Source organism: Podarcis gaigeae, assembly GCF_964106915.1.
Source record: "Podarcis gaigeae genome assembly, chromosome: 5".
NCBI classification, from domain to species: Eukaryota; Metazoa; Chordata; class Lepidosauria; order Squamata; family Lacertidae; genus Podarcis; species Podarcis gaigeae.
In genome coordinates this window covers 13,708,731-13,726,387 of record NC_139681.1, presented here as the reverse complement: position 1 = coordinate 13,726,387, position 17,657 = coordinate 13,708,731, and the positions used below count along the sequence as shown (strand labels likewise).

The window sequence follows — 17,657 nt, the reverse complement described above, 5'->3', positions numbered from 1 at the left end:
TAAGAGCAGTAGATTTGTAATCTGGTGAACTGGGTTCGATTCCCCGCTCCTCCACATGCAGCTGAAGTCTCTCAGCCCCACTCACCTCACAGAGTGTTTGTTGTGGGGGAGGAAGGGAAAGGAGAATGTTAGCGGTTTTGAGACTCCTTAGGGTAGTGATAAAGCGGGATATCAAATCCAAATCCAAACTCTGGTGGGGTTGCTCTGGCAGCATGGAAGCACGCACACACACATGCCCTGGGCACCAGCAAGCAATGCTATGCTGCTTGTGAGTTGGAGACCAAGGCCCACCATGAGTTCACAGCTAAAAAGCTTTGTGGTTAAACCAAGGGGTGTTTTGTTCTTTTTAAACGCACAAAGGTATGGACATTATTTTTTGTAAGGTGTTCAATGGAATCACTGCCATTACATGAGATGACCATGCAAGCAAAGAGGATGTCCCCTCCATGAGTAGGGGTCAAGGGAGTGGGTGATTTTGGGCATAGGTAGTTGTGTTTGTCACATGCACGCAGACAGCATGGTGATTTGCCTGCCCGAAGGCTGTCCGCGTCAGGCATTGTCTGTAAGGTAAAGGGACCCCTGACCATTAGGTCCAGTTGTGGCTGACTCTGGGGTTGCGGCGCTCATCTGGCTTTATTGGCTGAGGGAGCTGGCGTACAGCTTCCAGGTCATGTGGCCAGCATGACAAAGCCGCTTCTGGTGAACCAGAGCAGTGCACGGAAACGCCGTTTACCTTCCCGCTGGAGAGGTACCTATTTATCTACTTACACTTTGATGTGCTTTTGAATTGCTAGGAGCAGGGACCGAGCAACGGGAGCTCACCCCATCACGGGGATTCAAACCGCCGACCTTCTGATCAGCAAGTCCTAGGCTCTCTGGTTTAACCCACAGCGCCACCTGGTAAATAGTTACCGCTGTGGCAGGAAGGTAAAAGGCATTTCTGTGCGCTCTGGTTTCCGTCACAGTGTCTCTTTGCCCCAGAAACGGTTTAGTCCTGCTGGCCACATGACCTAGAAAACTGTCTGTGGACAAACGCCGGCTCCCTCGGCCTGAAAGCGAGATGAGTGCCGCAACCCCATAGTCGCCTTTGACTGGACTTAACCGCCCAGGGGTCCTTTACCTTTACATTGAAGGTACTGCCTTTCATATCTAGGAACAAGAATTTGGCTTCCAAAGCCCCAGAATTTCATTTCCCCACATCACTGGTGCCAACATGACCACAGACTGCTCCCCAACGCTATTTATCTACTTGCACTTTGACGTGCTTTCAAACTGCTAGGTTGGCAGGAGCTGGGACAGAGCAACGGGAGCTCACTCCGTCATGGGGATTCGAACCGCCGACCTTCTGATTGGCAAGCCCAAGAGGCTCAGTGGTTTAGACCACAGCGCCAACCATTCCCCTGCTTCCCTTCAATGTAGCTTTGTCTGAGATACACAGAGCCAGCTGGCCATTCTCTATCGTGTGGATGAGACCACGGTGCTGGGAGGATGGTTTTTGATTAATTGTGGACCCGGGGCCATTTTGGAGAAGCTAGGCCTGTACGTTGGAACAGGCTTCGCTTGAACCACAGCTGAACCAGATGGCTGGAACCTAAAAGGTGGCAGAACGACTTTTACATGGATGCTGGGGGAACCGAGGTGTGTCCAAGTTCAGGAGGAATCTCCCCTAAAAAATGAGGGTGAGCATTTTGGACTCACAGCTGTCCATGGAGGCGCAGGTCAATTCTGTGTCCAGGGCGGCTGTCTACCAGCTGCACTTGGTACACAGGCTAAGAACCTACCTGCCTGCGGACTGCCTCGCCAGAGTGGTGCATGCTCTAGTTATCTCCCGCTTGGACTACTGCAACGCGCTCTATGTGGGGCTACCTTTGAAGGTGACCCGGGAACTGCAATTAATCCAGAATGCGGCAGCTAGACTGGTGACGGGGAGCGGCCGCTGGGACCACATAACACCGGTCCTGAGAGATTTGCATTGGCTCCCAGTACATTTCCAAGCACAATTCCAAGTGTTGGTGCTGACCTTTAAAGCCCTAAACGGCTTCGGTCCCGTATATCTGAGGGAGCGCCTCCACCCCAATCATTCTGCCTGGACACTGAGATCCAGCGCCCAGGGCCTTCTGGTGGTTCCCCCATTGCGAGAAGTGAGGTTACAGGGAACCAGACAGAGGGCCTTCTTGGTAGTGGCGCCCACCCTGTGGAACACCCTCCCTTCAGATGTGAAGGAAATAAGCAGCTATCCTATCTTTAAAAGACATCTGAAGGCAGCCCTGTTCAGGGAAGTTTTTAATATTTAATGCTGTACTGTTTTGAACACTCGATTGGGAGCCGCCCAGAGTGGCTGGGGAAACCCAGCCAGATGGGCGGGGTATAAATAATAAATCATTGTTGTTGTTGTTGTTGTTGTTGTTGTTGTTGTTGTTGTTGTCTGGATGCGAATGGGGTAGGACTTGAAATTGCAAGAAGAAATGATAGCCATTCAAAGAGGCCAAAGTTCAAAGAGGAAAATGCGTATGATAGAGACATTGTATATGGATGTTCATATGCTAATGCTAGTAAAGATGGGGGGGGGGGGATTAGGGTACTTGACCTTAACGGGAAACAAAGAGAAAGGTGGGTGTTACTTATTCAGACAAAATATTTGTCTTTGTTTGCAGGTACGGGAGTCCATAAGAATCAAACTCCATTTGTAGAAGAACATTATTATTATTATTAAATTACCTGAGTTTCATTAAAGTCTTTCACACCAACACAATAGATAATTGCTCCAAGGCTTCTCGCTCTGTCAGCCTAAAATGAGAGGTAGCATTAAAAAAACTCTATATAATGTCCAAGGGGCACACTTGTACATTTCCACATTGTTGTTGTTCCAAAAATTAGCAAGGAGAGACAAGAAGGGCTTCTTAAACGAGCAATGCAAAGAAATGGAGGAAAACAACAGAATGGGAAGAACCAGAGATCTGTTCAAGAAAACTGGAGATATGAAAGGAACATTTCCTACATTTCCACATAGTCTGACGAAATTCAGGCTCAACTTACCTCTTTCTCTGCGTAATAAAACTGGGCCTCTTGCAGCTCCCCGTCTGTGAGAGCTATGATCACGCTAGCTGTCTGGAGTCCTGAAATACGGCAGCATAAAATATATATTAGATTCTTCAATTAAAAAAGAAAACAAGGCTTCAGCTTAAGAGAAAAGCTAGTAATTTACTTGGGCATCAACCAGCAGAAAAACAGGATTGAGGCTGAATGACATGCACAGAAGCAAGGCTCAAACATACAGTAGCCACTATCATTGAAGCGCCTGGGGATTCTACAAACCGAGCCATTAGCAACAGGTAGGTAGCTCAATGAAGAATCTCCAGAAAACTGCTTTCGTGAAATTTGTTACATACATCAATCTGAAAGCGCCGCTAAGCAGTCATTTAAAATATTGTTTTATTACTGGGTGCATTCCTAATACAATTCATCGTATTTTCAAATGTCTCTCTCAGTCTAGCTTGAAATTAAAGACACTGATCACTGTTGACAGGTATTCTTAATGTCAAATATTCTTTTCTTGCTCATGTCACAGAGACACAAGATCTTCAAGGTGACCTTGGGAAGGGAGAGAGAGATCTGGCGCATTCGTCTTGCTTCTTGGGAGAAACGAAGGCAAGAGAGGGAATTATCGTTTGGCATCCAGGTCTTCCCTTTGTTTCATATGAAATAGTCTAGTTCCTAGAAAATGTGGCTAAATGGAAAGCAAAAGCCATTTAAATTTTGATGTTAAAAAGTTCAAGCTTGCATGGCACAAATGTTTTAAAAAACCCATTTGGATGTAATAAGAAAAAATGGCAATAGTCGGTCGCTCTAACGTTTTTGCAGGCTGTGAAAAGATACCTTCAGATTATCATGTAAGAACAGCAATGACCTAAGACAGTTAACGACTTCAAGAAAACAGCAATTGTAAAAAAACAAAACAAATCAAAACAGATCAATTAGGGAAGCTTTTAATATTTGATGAATTATTGCATTTTAATATTTTGCTGGAAGCCGCCCAGAGTGGCTGGGGAAACCCAGCCAGATGGGCAGAGTGTTAATAATAATAAGTATTATTATTATTATTATTATTATTATTATTATTATTATTCATGATGGTAGGCCTGGCCTGATCTAATGGAAACTCCAATTAGGTCTCCACCCTCACATATCCCTCCCTGGGATGCTTACAGTAGAAAGTGATAGTGCTCCTAACAGAAACATCTCCTACCTCCATAATTTTCATAGATCTGTTCATTTGCCTGTAACAGAGGACACACATTTATTTATTAAACACATTGCATACCACTCACATAACTAAGGGCCTTCTCGGTAGTGGCACCCGCCCTGTGGAACACCCTCCTATCCAATGTCAAAGAAATAAACAAGTATCTGACTTTTAGAAGACATCTGAAGGCAGCCCTGTTTAGGGAAGCTTTTAATATTTGATGAATTATTGTATTTTAATATTTTTCTGGAAGCTGCCCAGAGTGGCTGGGGAAACCCAGCCAGATGGGCGGGGTATAAATAATAAATGATGATGATGATGATGATGATAATGTATTATTTGGGTCTTTTGCATACCACTAAAAGTGCATCACAACAATGGTTAAAAAACCCCACTAAAACCATTTACAAATAACCAATATAGCGAAAACCAACACAAACAATGCAACCGAAGAACAACTTAAAACCGACATAAAGCCAGCAAGGGGAATAGCAAGTGCCTTGGCAGAAGAAGAAGATTCTTCACTTGACAAGAGGCCACAGCATTCCATATACTGGGTGCCACCCCTACAAAGGCCCTGCTCGCCCCCCCCCACCACCTCACTAAGCTAAAAATGGCCTCTTATTAAGGTCTCAACACCCAGGCAGGTATACTGCATCACATTTGAAGGTGATCCCTCAAATAGCCCAACCTCAAGCCTTTGGGGGCTTTAAAGGTAAAAAAACAAACCAAAAACCCGGCATTTTGAAATGGGTCCCGAAATGAATTGGAAGCACTTGGTATGTGTAATCACAGCACTGAGGAACTGCAGCGTTTACCCTTTTAAAGCCTTCATGCATGAACGTGTCTCCTCCAGGCACTTGTCTCTGAAGAACTGCCAGGCCTCGCTGGATGACTTCCCTAGGGAAAAAGGCAGAGCTTTTCAACGTTTTTGCTTCGCCATCGCGAAACGTTGCAATAAGACAGCAAACCCTCAGCAAGCGACACGACTGGAAAGTGACCGGAAAGCGTGTGTTGTGCATCACGTAAGCTCGATCCGAATTGCATCCCCCGGGGACACTTGCGTGCATGTAAATAAAAATAAGGTCTATGGTTCTGTTCACTGCGACATAGCCTATTGAACGGGAATACTTCTCTGAATTAACATATTCATAGATCTCTAGATCTCTCTCTCTAATTGAAATTATGCAAAAACTCAACACGACCCAACAAAATGGAAGCCGTACATTAGACAGCCCTTGTGTTTCGACCCACAACCATCAACCAAATAAGGTGGATTTGATTTAAATCAAATTGATTTAAATCACAATTTAAATCACTCGTCAGGAAGACGTGATTTAAATCAGTATTATTATTTTCACAGAAAGACTCATTCTGGTATCATCTAAAATATTTACAAACAGATGAAGGTTTCATTTTTGGAATGATAAATTTTCAGAGTGGTTTTTACAGTTATATCAAAAAATAGTTATATTAGAAATACATAGACAGATAATTATGAAATTATTGTGAGGTTTCATAAGTTAGCTGTTTATATTCAGACAACTTTTCTGCTGTACTTTATTGGAAGGAGAAAAATAATCATTTATTTTAATAATCATTTCCTTAATAACAATTTAAACAATTTATTTAACTAAAACAATAACATTATAGCATATGTATCCATGTTTGTTAACTGATGTGGTTAAACAATTTTTTTAAAAACCCAACTTAGACCGAGTTTTAGAACACATGAAAAACTTTAATGTAACTTAAATAGAAAACTATCTTTAGAAAGATTTTTCCTCCAAAAGCATTTTATTTTAAAAATCTGATTAAAATTTTTAACAAATCTGATTTAAATAAAAAAAATCCCACAAATAAAAAAATCTGATTTTTTAAATTATTATTTTTAAAAATCATTTATTTTTATCCACCCTGCAACCAACACATCCCACCCAGCTGACAACCACTTAACAAAACTCTACCAGCAACCTCAACGGCTTCCGCTGGTTTCATGAAATTGGGGTTGTTGCTTTCAAGCGAGTTTTACTAACCATCAAGCAAGAACACAACAGAAGCAACAAGGATGGCAAGAGGCCTGGAAAGCTATGAGCAGGGATGGCCAAACTTGGCCCTCCAGCTGTTTTTGGACTACAACTCCCATCATCCCAAGCTAACAAGACCAGTGGTCAGGGATGATGGGAATTGTAGTCCCAAAACAGCTGGAGGGCCAAGTTTGGCCATCACTGCCTATGAGGAAAGGTCAAAGAGATTGGGCTGTCTGGCCTGGAAGAGAGATTATCCACATGCAATATAATAGACACCTTCAAATATATGAAGATGCCCATCACTGAGATGTCCTCTAAGATATGCTTGCAACTCTACAATTCAATGGCCTCAATATCAAGCGGGCTGAAGGGGCATCTCCAACTTTTTGTTACCCAAAGGGTCTTTCCACTGGCATCCTGGACCAGTTGCATGGTAACTGTTTGGAGCCGCCTAGATGGGCAGGGTACGAATATTACCATTATTATTATTATTATTATTATTATTATTATTATTATTATTATTATTATTTTCTCAGGAAAAATTAATTGCCTGCCTCTCTCAGGTTTCCAGTGTTCTGTGATTGGGAACAAAGCTGTACAACAAGCAGAACTGGAAAAAGTATCGCCAAATGGCAAAATAAGTTTCAGTGCATACAAACTGAGGTTTTTTTCTTATTTCCCCAATTGTAACTGGGCAAAAACTGTACAAACCAGTAACTACCAACGCTCTCTCCAAAACTAGCCCCTCTTGCACCCCAGGAAATTACCAACCAATTCACAGCAACACCTCTGCTCCCCTCCTCTCCCCTTCTTTATTTAATTAAAAATATAGACACTTGCCTGTCTTCAGTCAACTTCATAATCGTGGTCCCTCGCGAGGAAAACACAATGAAAGACATTCGAAGCATCGGACTGTGAGGCAAAGGCAGGACAAAGCACCGTGAATAAGTGAATATGAATAAGGAGGGAGCTTAGAAATACTGAAATCAACTGCACTCAAATCTCCCGGTGTTTATACTCACCTTATGAACTTCTCAGCCAGACTTTCAACAAAGGAAAAAATTTCTATCCAGTGGTGTTTGACGCTTCCAGACCTGAAAGTGAATTATACTCAGATCAGCAATGGCCAACTTTTACTCAATTCTCTTATAGCTTCTGGCAGAAACTCAGTAAAAGGAGGATGGATGGTGGCTAACGGATTGAGGTTGAATCCTGGCAAGACAGAAGTGCTATCTTTGGGGGGGACAGGGGGCGGGTGAGTGTGGTGAACTCCCTGGTCCTGAATGGGGTAACTGTGCCCCTGAAGGACCAGGTGCACAGCCTTGAAGTCATTCTGGACTCACAACTGTCCATGGAGGCACAGGTCAAATCTGTGTCCAGGGCAGCTGTTTACCAGCTCCATCTGGTACGCAGGCTGAGACCCTACGTGCCCACAGACTGTTTCGCCAGAGTGGTGCATGCTCTGGTTACCTCCCGCTTGGACTACTGCAATGCGCTCTACGTGAGGCTACCTTTGAAGGCGACCCAGAAACTACAATTAATCCAGAATGTGGCAGCTAGACTGGTGACTGGAAGCAGCCGTCGAGACCATATAACACAGGTCTTGAAAGACCTACATTGGCTTTCAGGACGTTTCTGAACACAATTCAAAGTGTTGGTGCTGACCTTTAAAGCCCTCTGAGGAAGTCAGATGCAACGTGAGTGCCCACCTGGAAAATCCTCCACTGTCGCTCCTGGAGATAGCAGCAAAATTATCAAGGTGTGGGGTTTTTTGGAGTGGGAGGTTGCTCCATCGCGAAGACATAAGACAGAGAAGGCAAAGGGGAGTTCTACTTGTTAAGATATAGCAATTTGCAGATTCTAAAGGTAAAGGGACCCCTGACCATTAGGTCCAGTCGTGACCGACTCTGGGGTTGCAGCGCTCATCTCACTTTACTGGCCGAGGGAGCCGGCGTTTGTCCACAGACAGCGGTCATGTAGCCAGCATGACTAAGCCACTTCTGGCGAACCAGAGCAGCACATGGAAACACCGTTTACCTTCCCGCTGGAGAGGTACCTATTTATCTACTTGCACTTTGACGTGCTTTCAAACTGCTAGGTTGGCAGGAGCTGGGACAGAGCAACGGGAGCTCACTCCATCATGGGGATTCGAACCGCTGACCTTCTGGTCAGCAAGCCCTAGACCTGAAGCACCACTTTAGCTAATGGGGCCTCTCGCTGCCGCTGCAGCACAATTTCTGTTCTCATCTTGAAGCAAAGTTCTTAACCTGAAGCACTATTTCTGGGTTAGCGGAGTCTGTAACCTGAAGCGGATGTAACCTGAGGTACCACTGTAATTGCTGAGCAATGCCAGGTGAGTGAAGGATGAGTGCCGCAGAAAAAAATAGAGCCATGCTGCTTCAGAATGATCCCCTTCACCTGAAAATGGAAAATTGCAACAGTAGATTGCAAGAGTATGGCTGCAAAGTGGGGGCATATCTCTATTTTTTGTACAGTCCCTGGTTCATGCACATCAGAGCCAGAGGGAATGCAGAACCTGCTATACTGTATGTATCTTAGGATAATTAGGTAAAGGTAAGCTGCTTCTGGCAAACCAGAGCAGCACACTGAAACAGGAGCTCACCCTGTCGCGGGGATTCGAACCGCCGGCCTTCTGATCGGCAAGTCCTAGGCTCTGTGGTTTAACCCACAGCGCCACCCGCGTCCCTTAGGATTATCTCTTAGGATAATTACTGTGCTTTATTAAGAACAAGTTATATTTGCATATAAAGGTTGTCTGAACGGTTTCGGGAGCAAGTAAATCTCTTATGCAAACGGGATGCACGTTTTCACCTTTGCATTTTCATACGTATCCCTCTCTGCCACGCTCCCTCATCAAATGAAAAACGTGCGCAATGGATTTTAGATTTTGCTCCAATCTATATTTACCATAATGACTATTGCCTGGCAATAGTTTTTCACTGTTAGAAAATGAAAAGCTTGTGTGATAATTGTCACCACACCCTGCCCTGTGAAGACAGCAGAAAAAGCTGCAAGAACAGGCATGCAATTCCAAATCAGGTGTTGGATTGGACCGCCCAAAGTGCTTTGGTAAGACAAACTACCCATTACTTAGTGGCATCATGCCTTGCTGCTAGTCTGGCTCCTGTGTATAATTCCTCAGAAGCAACGGAGGTTACTTTGAAGTAAGTGTAAACAGGAGAGCTGTCACATTCCATCTAGGCATGGTCCTTCCTTTCAAGAGGTTCATGTTAAAACATGAAGGACCAGGTGTGCAGCCTGGGAGTCATTTTGGACTCACAGCTGTCCATGGAAGCGCAGGTCAATTCTGTGTCCAGGGCAGCTGTCTACCAGCTCCACCGCAGGCTGAGACCCTACCTGCCCGTGGACTGTCCTGCCAGAGTGGTGCATGCTCTAGTTATCTCCCGCTTGGACTACTGCAATGCACTCTACGTGGGGCTACCTTTGAAGGTGACCTGGAAACTACAATTAATCCAGAATGCAGCAGCTAGACTGGTGAGTGGGAGCGGCTGCCGGGACCACATAACACCGGTCCTGAGAGATCTGCATTGGCTCCCAGTACGTTTCCGAGCACAATTCAAAGTGTTGGTGCTGACCTTTAAAGCCTTAAATGGCCTTGGCCCAGTATACCTGAAGAAGTGTCTCCACCCCCATCGTTCTGCCCGGACGCTGAGATCCAGCGCCGAGGGCCTTCTGGCGGTTCCCTCATTGTGAGAAGCAAAGTTACAGGGAACCAGGCAGAGGGCCTTCTCGGTAGTGGCTCCCGCCCTGTGGAACACCCTCCTATCAGATGTCAAAGAGATAAACAACTACCTGGCATTCAGAAGACATCTGAAGGCAGCCCTGTTTAGGAAAGTTTTTAATATTTAATGCTGTACTGTTTTTAACACTTGATTGGGAGCTGCCCAGAGTGGCTGGGGAAACTCAGCCAGATGGGCGGGGTATAAATAAATTATTACTGTTGTTGTTGTTGTTGTTGTTGTTGTTGTTGTTGTTGTTGTTGTTGTTGTTGTTGTTGTTGTTGTTGTTTCTTCTCTCTCTCATCATCCAGTACAGTGGTACCTTGGTTTACAACCATAATCCATTCCGGAGGTCCAGTTGTAAACCAAAACAGGTTATAACCCAAGGTGCGCTTTCGCCAATGGGGCCTCCCCCCCCCCAAATGGGTTGCAATCCAAAAAAAGGGACGCACACATTCGGGTTTGGCGTGGTTGTAATCCAAAATGGTTGTAGTCCAAAACGGTTGTAATCCAAAACAACTGCATACCAAGGTACCACTGTACAGGCAAGGTTTACACACACACACACACACACACAACCACTAGGTTATCTTGGGCTATTTACGGTTTGGTTTGCTTTCTCTTTTTGAATAACAGTATTTATTTATTTTTTTCATTCCGTCTTTTCCTGGTGAAACACAGAACTCAGTTTTTGCTTTCTCATGAGGAAACACCCTTTGTTCACTTTTGATAATTTCTACCCCATCTTTCTGCATAAAACATAGCCACAATATTTAAGCAGAAAAAAACCTACCCCATTACCATTCAAAGCCCTGAAAGCCTGATGCAAATTAACACTGAAATTGGCTAGAGCAAAACAGTCAGTGACACACCACAATAACATTAAGCTATTGTGGTTTCATTTCTGGACAGCTAAGCATTCACACAAGCTTAACAAACCGGTGGGAAGCAGAGAATACATCGAAGGACACAAATATACACCAATTGCATACATAAAAACAACAAATGAACACAGATGCATAAAATAAAACTGCATCAGTTGCAAGGACGCTATCTCCCACTCTGGTGTAAATTAATTAATTAATTAATAACAATTATTATTATTATTATTGATTCCTGCATTGCAAGGGGGTGGACTAGATGACTCTTGTGGTCCCGCCCCCTGCAAATCTGCTCCAGAGAGTCACGGAAACCACAAGAAGAGATTCATGGGGCATGCGGGAGACAGGGAGGAGAGGGGAGAATGGTCCATTGTACAAGCAGAAATCTCCACTCTGCTGTAACGTTCGCACTGCGCTGGACTCCTCCCTATGAAACAAATTAAACTGTAATAGGAGGTTGGGGGAGTAAATAAGGCCCCTGGAGACGGTAGGATGGTTTCACCCCAACTTAGTGACAGAATGACACTGGCTTACTTCACCAACTTGGTGAAGTATAATAAAATATACATGAATGCTAAGCATTATTAAAAAGAAAGGAAATGCAGAAATAATTGCTGCCTTCAATGGTGAACATAACAGTCTTATTAGAAAGTTGCTGGTTTACGTTTTATTATCCCCATTTGGAAAGAGAAAGGTAAAGAGCCCCAGTAGATTTTTTTTTACTGCCAACCTAAATAAGTCTACTCAGAAGTAAACCTCACTGATTTCAACAGCATTTTTGCTTTGACTGATAATCCATGTAAGCGGGGGGTCTCTCTTTTCTTTACCCGAGTCTGTTAAATCCGCACCTTCTGTGCCCTTTGTTGAGTTGGACAGTCTATAAATCAGTTCTACCCAATGATTCAGACTGGGAGCTGAGCAACACACATGGGAATCTCTCTGCTGAAAACTTAAAAAGATTGTTTTGAAAACAGCCGCTGGCTGCTTGCTGCCTGCGCCACAATGACTCACAGCGCTGTGGTATCTGTCTCTATAGAGACATCGGTGTGCTTAGCCTGTAGAGAGGGGCAGCAAAACGATGGAAACCTTTCTTTGTCGCCATGCACAGATTAGCTCCCTCCATCGCACGCTTCATGTACAGATAGCACACAACTGGATCGTGGGTTCGAGCCGCACGTTGGGCAAAAGGGGGTTGGAATAGATGACCCCTGGGGTCCCTCCCAACTCTACAATTCAATGATTCTACGATTCTATACTACAACTAGGTATGTTAGGACCTAGTTATGTAAAGGGACCCCTGACAATTAGTCATGAACGACTCTGGGGTTGCGGCGCTCATCTCGCTTTATTGGCCGAGGGAGCCGGCGTACAGCTTCCGGGTCATGTGGCCAGCATGACTAAGCCGCTTCTGGCGAACCAGAGCAGCGCACGGAAACGGCGTTTACCTTCCCGCTGGAGTGGTACCTATTTATCTACTTGCACTGTGTGCTTTCGAACTACTAGGTTGGCAGGAGCAGGGACGGAGCAACAGGAGCTCACCCCGTCGCGGGGATTCGAACTGCTGACCTTCTAATCGGCAAGTCCTAGGCTCTGTGGTTTAACCCACAGCGCCACCCACATCCCACTAGGTATGTTAGGCCAGCATAAACTGACCACTGGCTTGCCATTACTGTATCATTTTCGGAGGATCTTGAACGATAGTGACAGTTTGTATGGAATATATGTATTTTAAATTACCACTCAGCATTAAGAGAAATGAAGCTCTCTCGGTTGTTTTCATCAACTGCGTGACAATCAACTCTTTCGGCTTCTCTTAGTTTTGTGGGTTTGTTTGGTGATTACTGAGGCAATTTAAGTTGTCGCTGCTGGAGGTCTGTTCCATCAGCGGCTGTATTTTTCAGTCATGGTTCTAAACAGAGCCGCTTAAATGCACGGCAGAGTTAAGAGTTGCAAGCTATTTGTTCATGGGGTCCACAGAACCGATTTCTCCCAAGGAGAAATGCTTTCAGCTCATGATGTGCATAAAGTAAAGGTAAAGGGACCCCTGACAGTAAAATCCAGTCGTGACCGACTCTGGGGTTGCGGCGCTCATCTCGCTTTATTGCCCAAGGGAGCCGGCGTACAGCTTCCGGGTCATGAGGCCAGCATGACTAAGCCGCTTCTGGCGAACCAGAGCAGCACACTGAAACCCGTTTACCTTCCTGCCGGAGTGGTACCTATTTATCTACTTGCCCTTTGACATGCTTTCGAACTGCTAGGTTGGCAGGAGCAAGGACCGAGCAACGGGAGCTCACCCTGGCGCGGGGATTCGAACCGCCGACCTTCTGATCGGCAAGTCCTAGGTTCTGTGGTTTAACCCACAGCGCCACCCACGTCCCTCCATGATGTGCATGCTAGGAAGTGAAACATTCTTTGTCTGAGCTCCATACTTGCTCAAGCAGAGAACAATTTTCGGAGCTAACGTGTTTTCACTTAGGCTGTTAAGTCTCGTAACAAGTCTGAATATTAATCTTAATGTGCAATAAAAGCGGCGTTGCTCAGCGCTAAACTATGAGGGAGACTCGGAACTTGGTCCAGGTGCAGTTGAATGCAGACCGTCATGCGCTGACTGTCAGTGCACATAGAAGTCTTCACATTGGCCAAATCTTGGTGTGTTTTTTTTTAATGCTCTTTCTGCCAAACCTACTTTGTGCTTGGATTTCTGTTTGTGATGGTTCTTTCTCACAACGACCAGAAAACTGGCAAAAAAGGAAAGTTTGGCCATTCAATCCAGCCTGGCAGAATATGAACGCCTCTGTACAACATCATCAGCAATGAGGCAGGAATAACCACGACTATGCTTTCATCAATAGCACTTTTCAACTCTCTCTGTAGGGCCTCTGTGTAGCTGATGCATAGGGGAGAGGAGGGGAGGGGACGCAATTGCCCTCGGGTTGCAACTGCACACAAGGTACAACAAAGAGGTGCGGATTTGCAAGACAACGACCCTGGAGTAACTTCAGCTGGCAGAAAAAGAGTACAATTTGCCCCTGTTAGGCTGCGGTCTGGGCATCCCGACGACACCCCCCCCCCTTTCTTGTCACGCATTTCGGTGCAACCCCGAAGCTTGCGCCCTTCCCGCGCAGCGGACGCTGCTCCAAGACAAAACGACGGTGCGTTTTGCGAGCAACTCTCCGGACGAAACCTACAAACGGAGGCTGCAAGCCCACAACGGCTTCCTCGGGAGCCAGCCCCGCTGGGGGGGGGGGGGGACGGACTACTCGGGAGTAAGCGCCCAGGGCACTTTGGGGAGGAGGCTTCTTCTTGGACAGCCCCGACGGCAGGCACTTACTTGTCCAGGACGAAGTAGAGATCGAAGGCGCCGTGGCACGACGAGGGCCGCTCCCCTGGCCCGCCGCCTCCGTGCCCTCCTCCTCCGATGTCCTTCTCCTGGCGGGCTCCCGACGCCAGGCTGCCCGCGGCCAGCAGCAGGGCGACGGCGCCGAGGAGGAGAGCCCCTCCGCTCCCCGGGCGCGCCATCTTCGCCTCCGCCAGCAGCAGCAGCAGCGCGCAGCGGCCCGCTCCTCCGACGTGCGCGCCCGGCTCAGCAGCCCCGGCGGACGGCTGCTTGGGTGGGGCGATCGGCGGAGGGCCGCGAAGGCTGGGCTGCTTGCTGCTGCCCGCGGCGCTTGGCGAGACGTTACCTAAAGCCCCAGGAAGAGGCTGTCTGCCGCGCGGCCCCGGTTTCCTGCGCGCCCGCCTTGGCGGGGAGGGGAAGGAGGGCCGGACGGAGCGGGCCAGCAGGGAAGGAGGGCTGCTCTGCTGCGCGCCCAGGCCGGGAGAAGGCGAGCCGGCCGCGCGGACCTTTCCTGTTCCGGGACGCGCGGCGCGGAGCTCCCTCGGACGGCGAGGCGGGCGCGCAGGGAACCGGGGCGCACAGGCGCGCACAGGACCCAGGAGATGGAGAGGGAGGTGGGCGCCTTGGCGGGGCGCGCAAAACCCCGCGGCTTTCCTCGGGGATCGGCCAAAGGAGGACCCGGGGAAGGGGAAGCCCACTGGGGATCGCGGAGCGCGCAGCCCTCCGGAGGTTCCAGCCAAGAGCGGCGTTCACACGTGCGCGCTTCATCCCCGACGTTTGCGGGAAGACGGCCGAGGGGCCCGGGCGTAGCGCAGAGATCGGGGTTGCCCCTCCTTAATCTAGCATACTTCGCTAAAAGTAGATATTGTAGAAAGTTTTCTGAGCACTAGGAGTCCAAAAGAAAGTCATTTAAAACTACTGCTGTTGGTGATGCTAGACTGGGCAAGAGATGTAGGACATAATATAATGTTTGAGGATTGGGAAAGACTGTGGAAGAAAGGGGTCAAGTTCACTGCATGTACTGTGTTGAAGGAAAATATAATGAAAATGATGTACAGATGGTATTTTACTCCTGTCAAACTAGCAAAGATATAACCTAACTGTGATAATTTATGTTGGAAATGTAAAGAAAAGGAAGGAACTTTTTTATCACATGTGGTGGACCTGCCCCAAGGTGAAAGACTTTTGGGAAAAGATTTATAATGAACTGAAAAAAATGTTGAAATATACATTTATAAAGAAACCAGAGGCCTTTCTTCTTGGAATAACAGGTTTGGAATTGCCCAAGAAAGATGTTAAATTATTTTTGTATGCCACAACTGCTGCTCGAATTTTACTAGCGAAAAAGTGGAAAACCCAAGAATTACCAACGGTGGAAGAATGGCAGATGAAGATGATGGATTTTTTGGAGCTAGCCAACGTAACTGGAAGAGTCCGTGACCAGAAAGAGGAGGAGTATCAGGAAGAATGGACAAAATTTAAAATTTAACGATTACTTAGCTAAATTTGTTAAGTTAAATTAATTGGAAATAGCTTGCAGGCAACAAATTGGCTTAGGAATTTATATAAGTTAAGTGATGTTTAACATGTACAATTTCGAATTGAAAAGATATAAGGATGTTATTGGACTAAGTTAAGTTTATAAGAATTATGATTTGGAAAGCCGTTATAAGGATATGCATGGAAATTTGACTAAGGGGAAGCGAGGAAGTCACTTAACAATGTCAATAAGTGTAATTTTAATAAGGATATGATTTTTGTTTGTTTGTTTGTGTGTTTTGCTTGTGTATAAAAATAAAACTACTGCTGTTGAGACATTTCAACCTGAAGCTGCTAGAGCCAGGCGGAAGATGGTGACGAATGGGTGTCCTGCCCAGGGGTGCCAACTTGAATTAAATACTGGGGTAAACCACACCCTGCATCATCAGTCACATGACAAGCACAGGGAACCATCTGAATGGCAACTGGGGGACACTCAGCCCCCTCAAGTATTTTATGGGGAGGGTGGCAAAGGGACCTCGGCCCCTAGGAGTTGGCTCCTATGAAAGCAGGCATCTAATAGAGAAGTGAGCTGTCAGCTTTTTTAATGTATTAACTACAGTGGTACCTCGGGTTGAGTACTTAATTCGTTCCAGAGGTCCGTTGTTAATCTGAAACTGTTCTTAACCTGAAGCACCACTTTAGCTAATGGGGCCTCCCACCGCCGGAGCATGATTTCTGTTCTCATCCTAAAGCAAAGTTCTTAACCTGAAGCACTATTTCTGGGTTAGCGGAGTCTGTAACCTGAAGCATATGTAACCTGAGGTACCACTGTAGTTGTTAGCAAGAAAAAGCAGTAAAATCAGGGTTAATTCAAAGCATCCTTTTCAGAAGAGACCACAAATGCATCAGAGTGCCGCCACTGCCACCCCCCACCCCACTTGTAGTCTCCTTGTTGTTGTTTAGTCGTGTCCGACTCTTCGTGGCCCCCTGGACCACAGCACACCAGGCACTTCTGTCTTCCTTTGCCTCCCGCAGTTTGGTCAAACTCATGCTGGTAGCTTCGAAAACACTGTCCAACCATCTCGTCCTCTGTCGTCCCCTTCTCCCTGTGCCCTCAATCTTTCCCAACATCAGGGTCTTTTCCAGGGAGTCTTCTCTTCTCATGAGGTGGCCAAAGTATCGGAGCCTCAGCTTCAGGATCTGTCCTTCCAGTGAGCACTCAGGGCTGATTTCCTTCAGAATGGATAGGTTTGATCTTGCAGTCCATGGGACTCTCAAGAGTCTCCAGCACCATAATTCAAAAGCATGTAGTCTCCTAGGGGCGTCTATTGAAGCTGAATACTGTACTAGTTCACTAGAATATCGACTATTTCCAATGAAAGTTTGAATGAGCTCAATCAATAAATCTGTCCTGTGATTCTATGTCCCTAGGCCACAAAATAAGTTTTGTTGAACAGATTTCTGTGACTGGGGAATTGTCTTCTTTATATTCAGGCAAAACCATTGTTTTTTGCACAACACTCATTGATAACATGATGAGCCCAGGTGACCAATATAAATATGCCTCTAAACTGTTAGTTGGCAACTGGAGATGTGCCCTTTATGAGGTAGTGGTGAATTGTGCTTGGTGGTCCAGCCCTCTGTTTGGGGGCAGGATGCTGTCGAGCTTGGACTTCCTTGCCAACAACAGCCAATAGATGGAGAAAGGAATAAGGAACTGGGATGGGCCAATGCTAATCGGGCACACACCCTAGTCCATTATTTTCTGCATACTGTGACTGTAATTGGTAGGGGAATGCTGTGTTCAGCAATAGCCTGCGTCCAAACTGTGTGTTGGGATATGGTAAATTGTGCATTAAAAGCAAACACAGAAATAGGTAGCTTCACATATGGATGGCTGCGCAAAGCTTGGATTTTTGCTTC

General features: G+C 46.2%; 1 protein-coding gene across 1 annotated transcript in view; it reads right to left on the bottom strand.

Annotated features, from left to right (window-relative positions):
• ANTXRL (ANTXR like) overlaps positions 1-14,927 on the bottom strand; it is a 58,967-nt gene extending 44,040 nt beyond the window's left edge. Inside the window, exons 1-7 of the mRNA XM_083738399.1 lie at positions 14,247-14,927; positions 7,296-7,367; positions 7,114-7,185; positions 5,062-5,143; positions 4,247-4,277; positions 3,037-3,116; positions 2,719-2,787 (exon numbers count right to left, since the gene is read on the bottom strand). Of these exons, the coding sequence (XP_083594525.1) occupies positions 2,719-2,787; positions 3,037-3,116; positions 4,247-4,277; positions 5,062-5,143; positions 7,114-7,185; positions 7,296-7,367; positions 14,247-14,434 (594 nt within the window). The 5' untranslated portion in view covers positions 14,435-14,927. The remainder of the gene's footprint in view (positions 1-2,718; positions 2,788-3,036; positions 3,117-4,246; positions 4,278-5,061; positions 5,144-7,113; positions 7,186-7,295; positions 7,368-14,246) is intronic.
• Between the last annotated feature and the right edge of the window lie 2,730 nt (positions 14,928-17,657).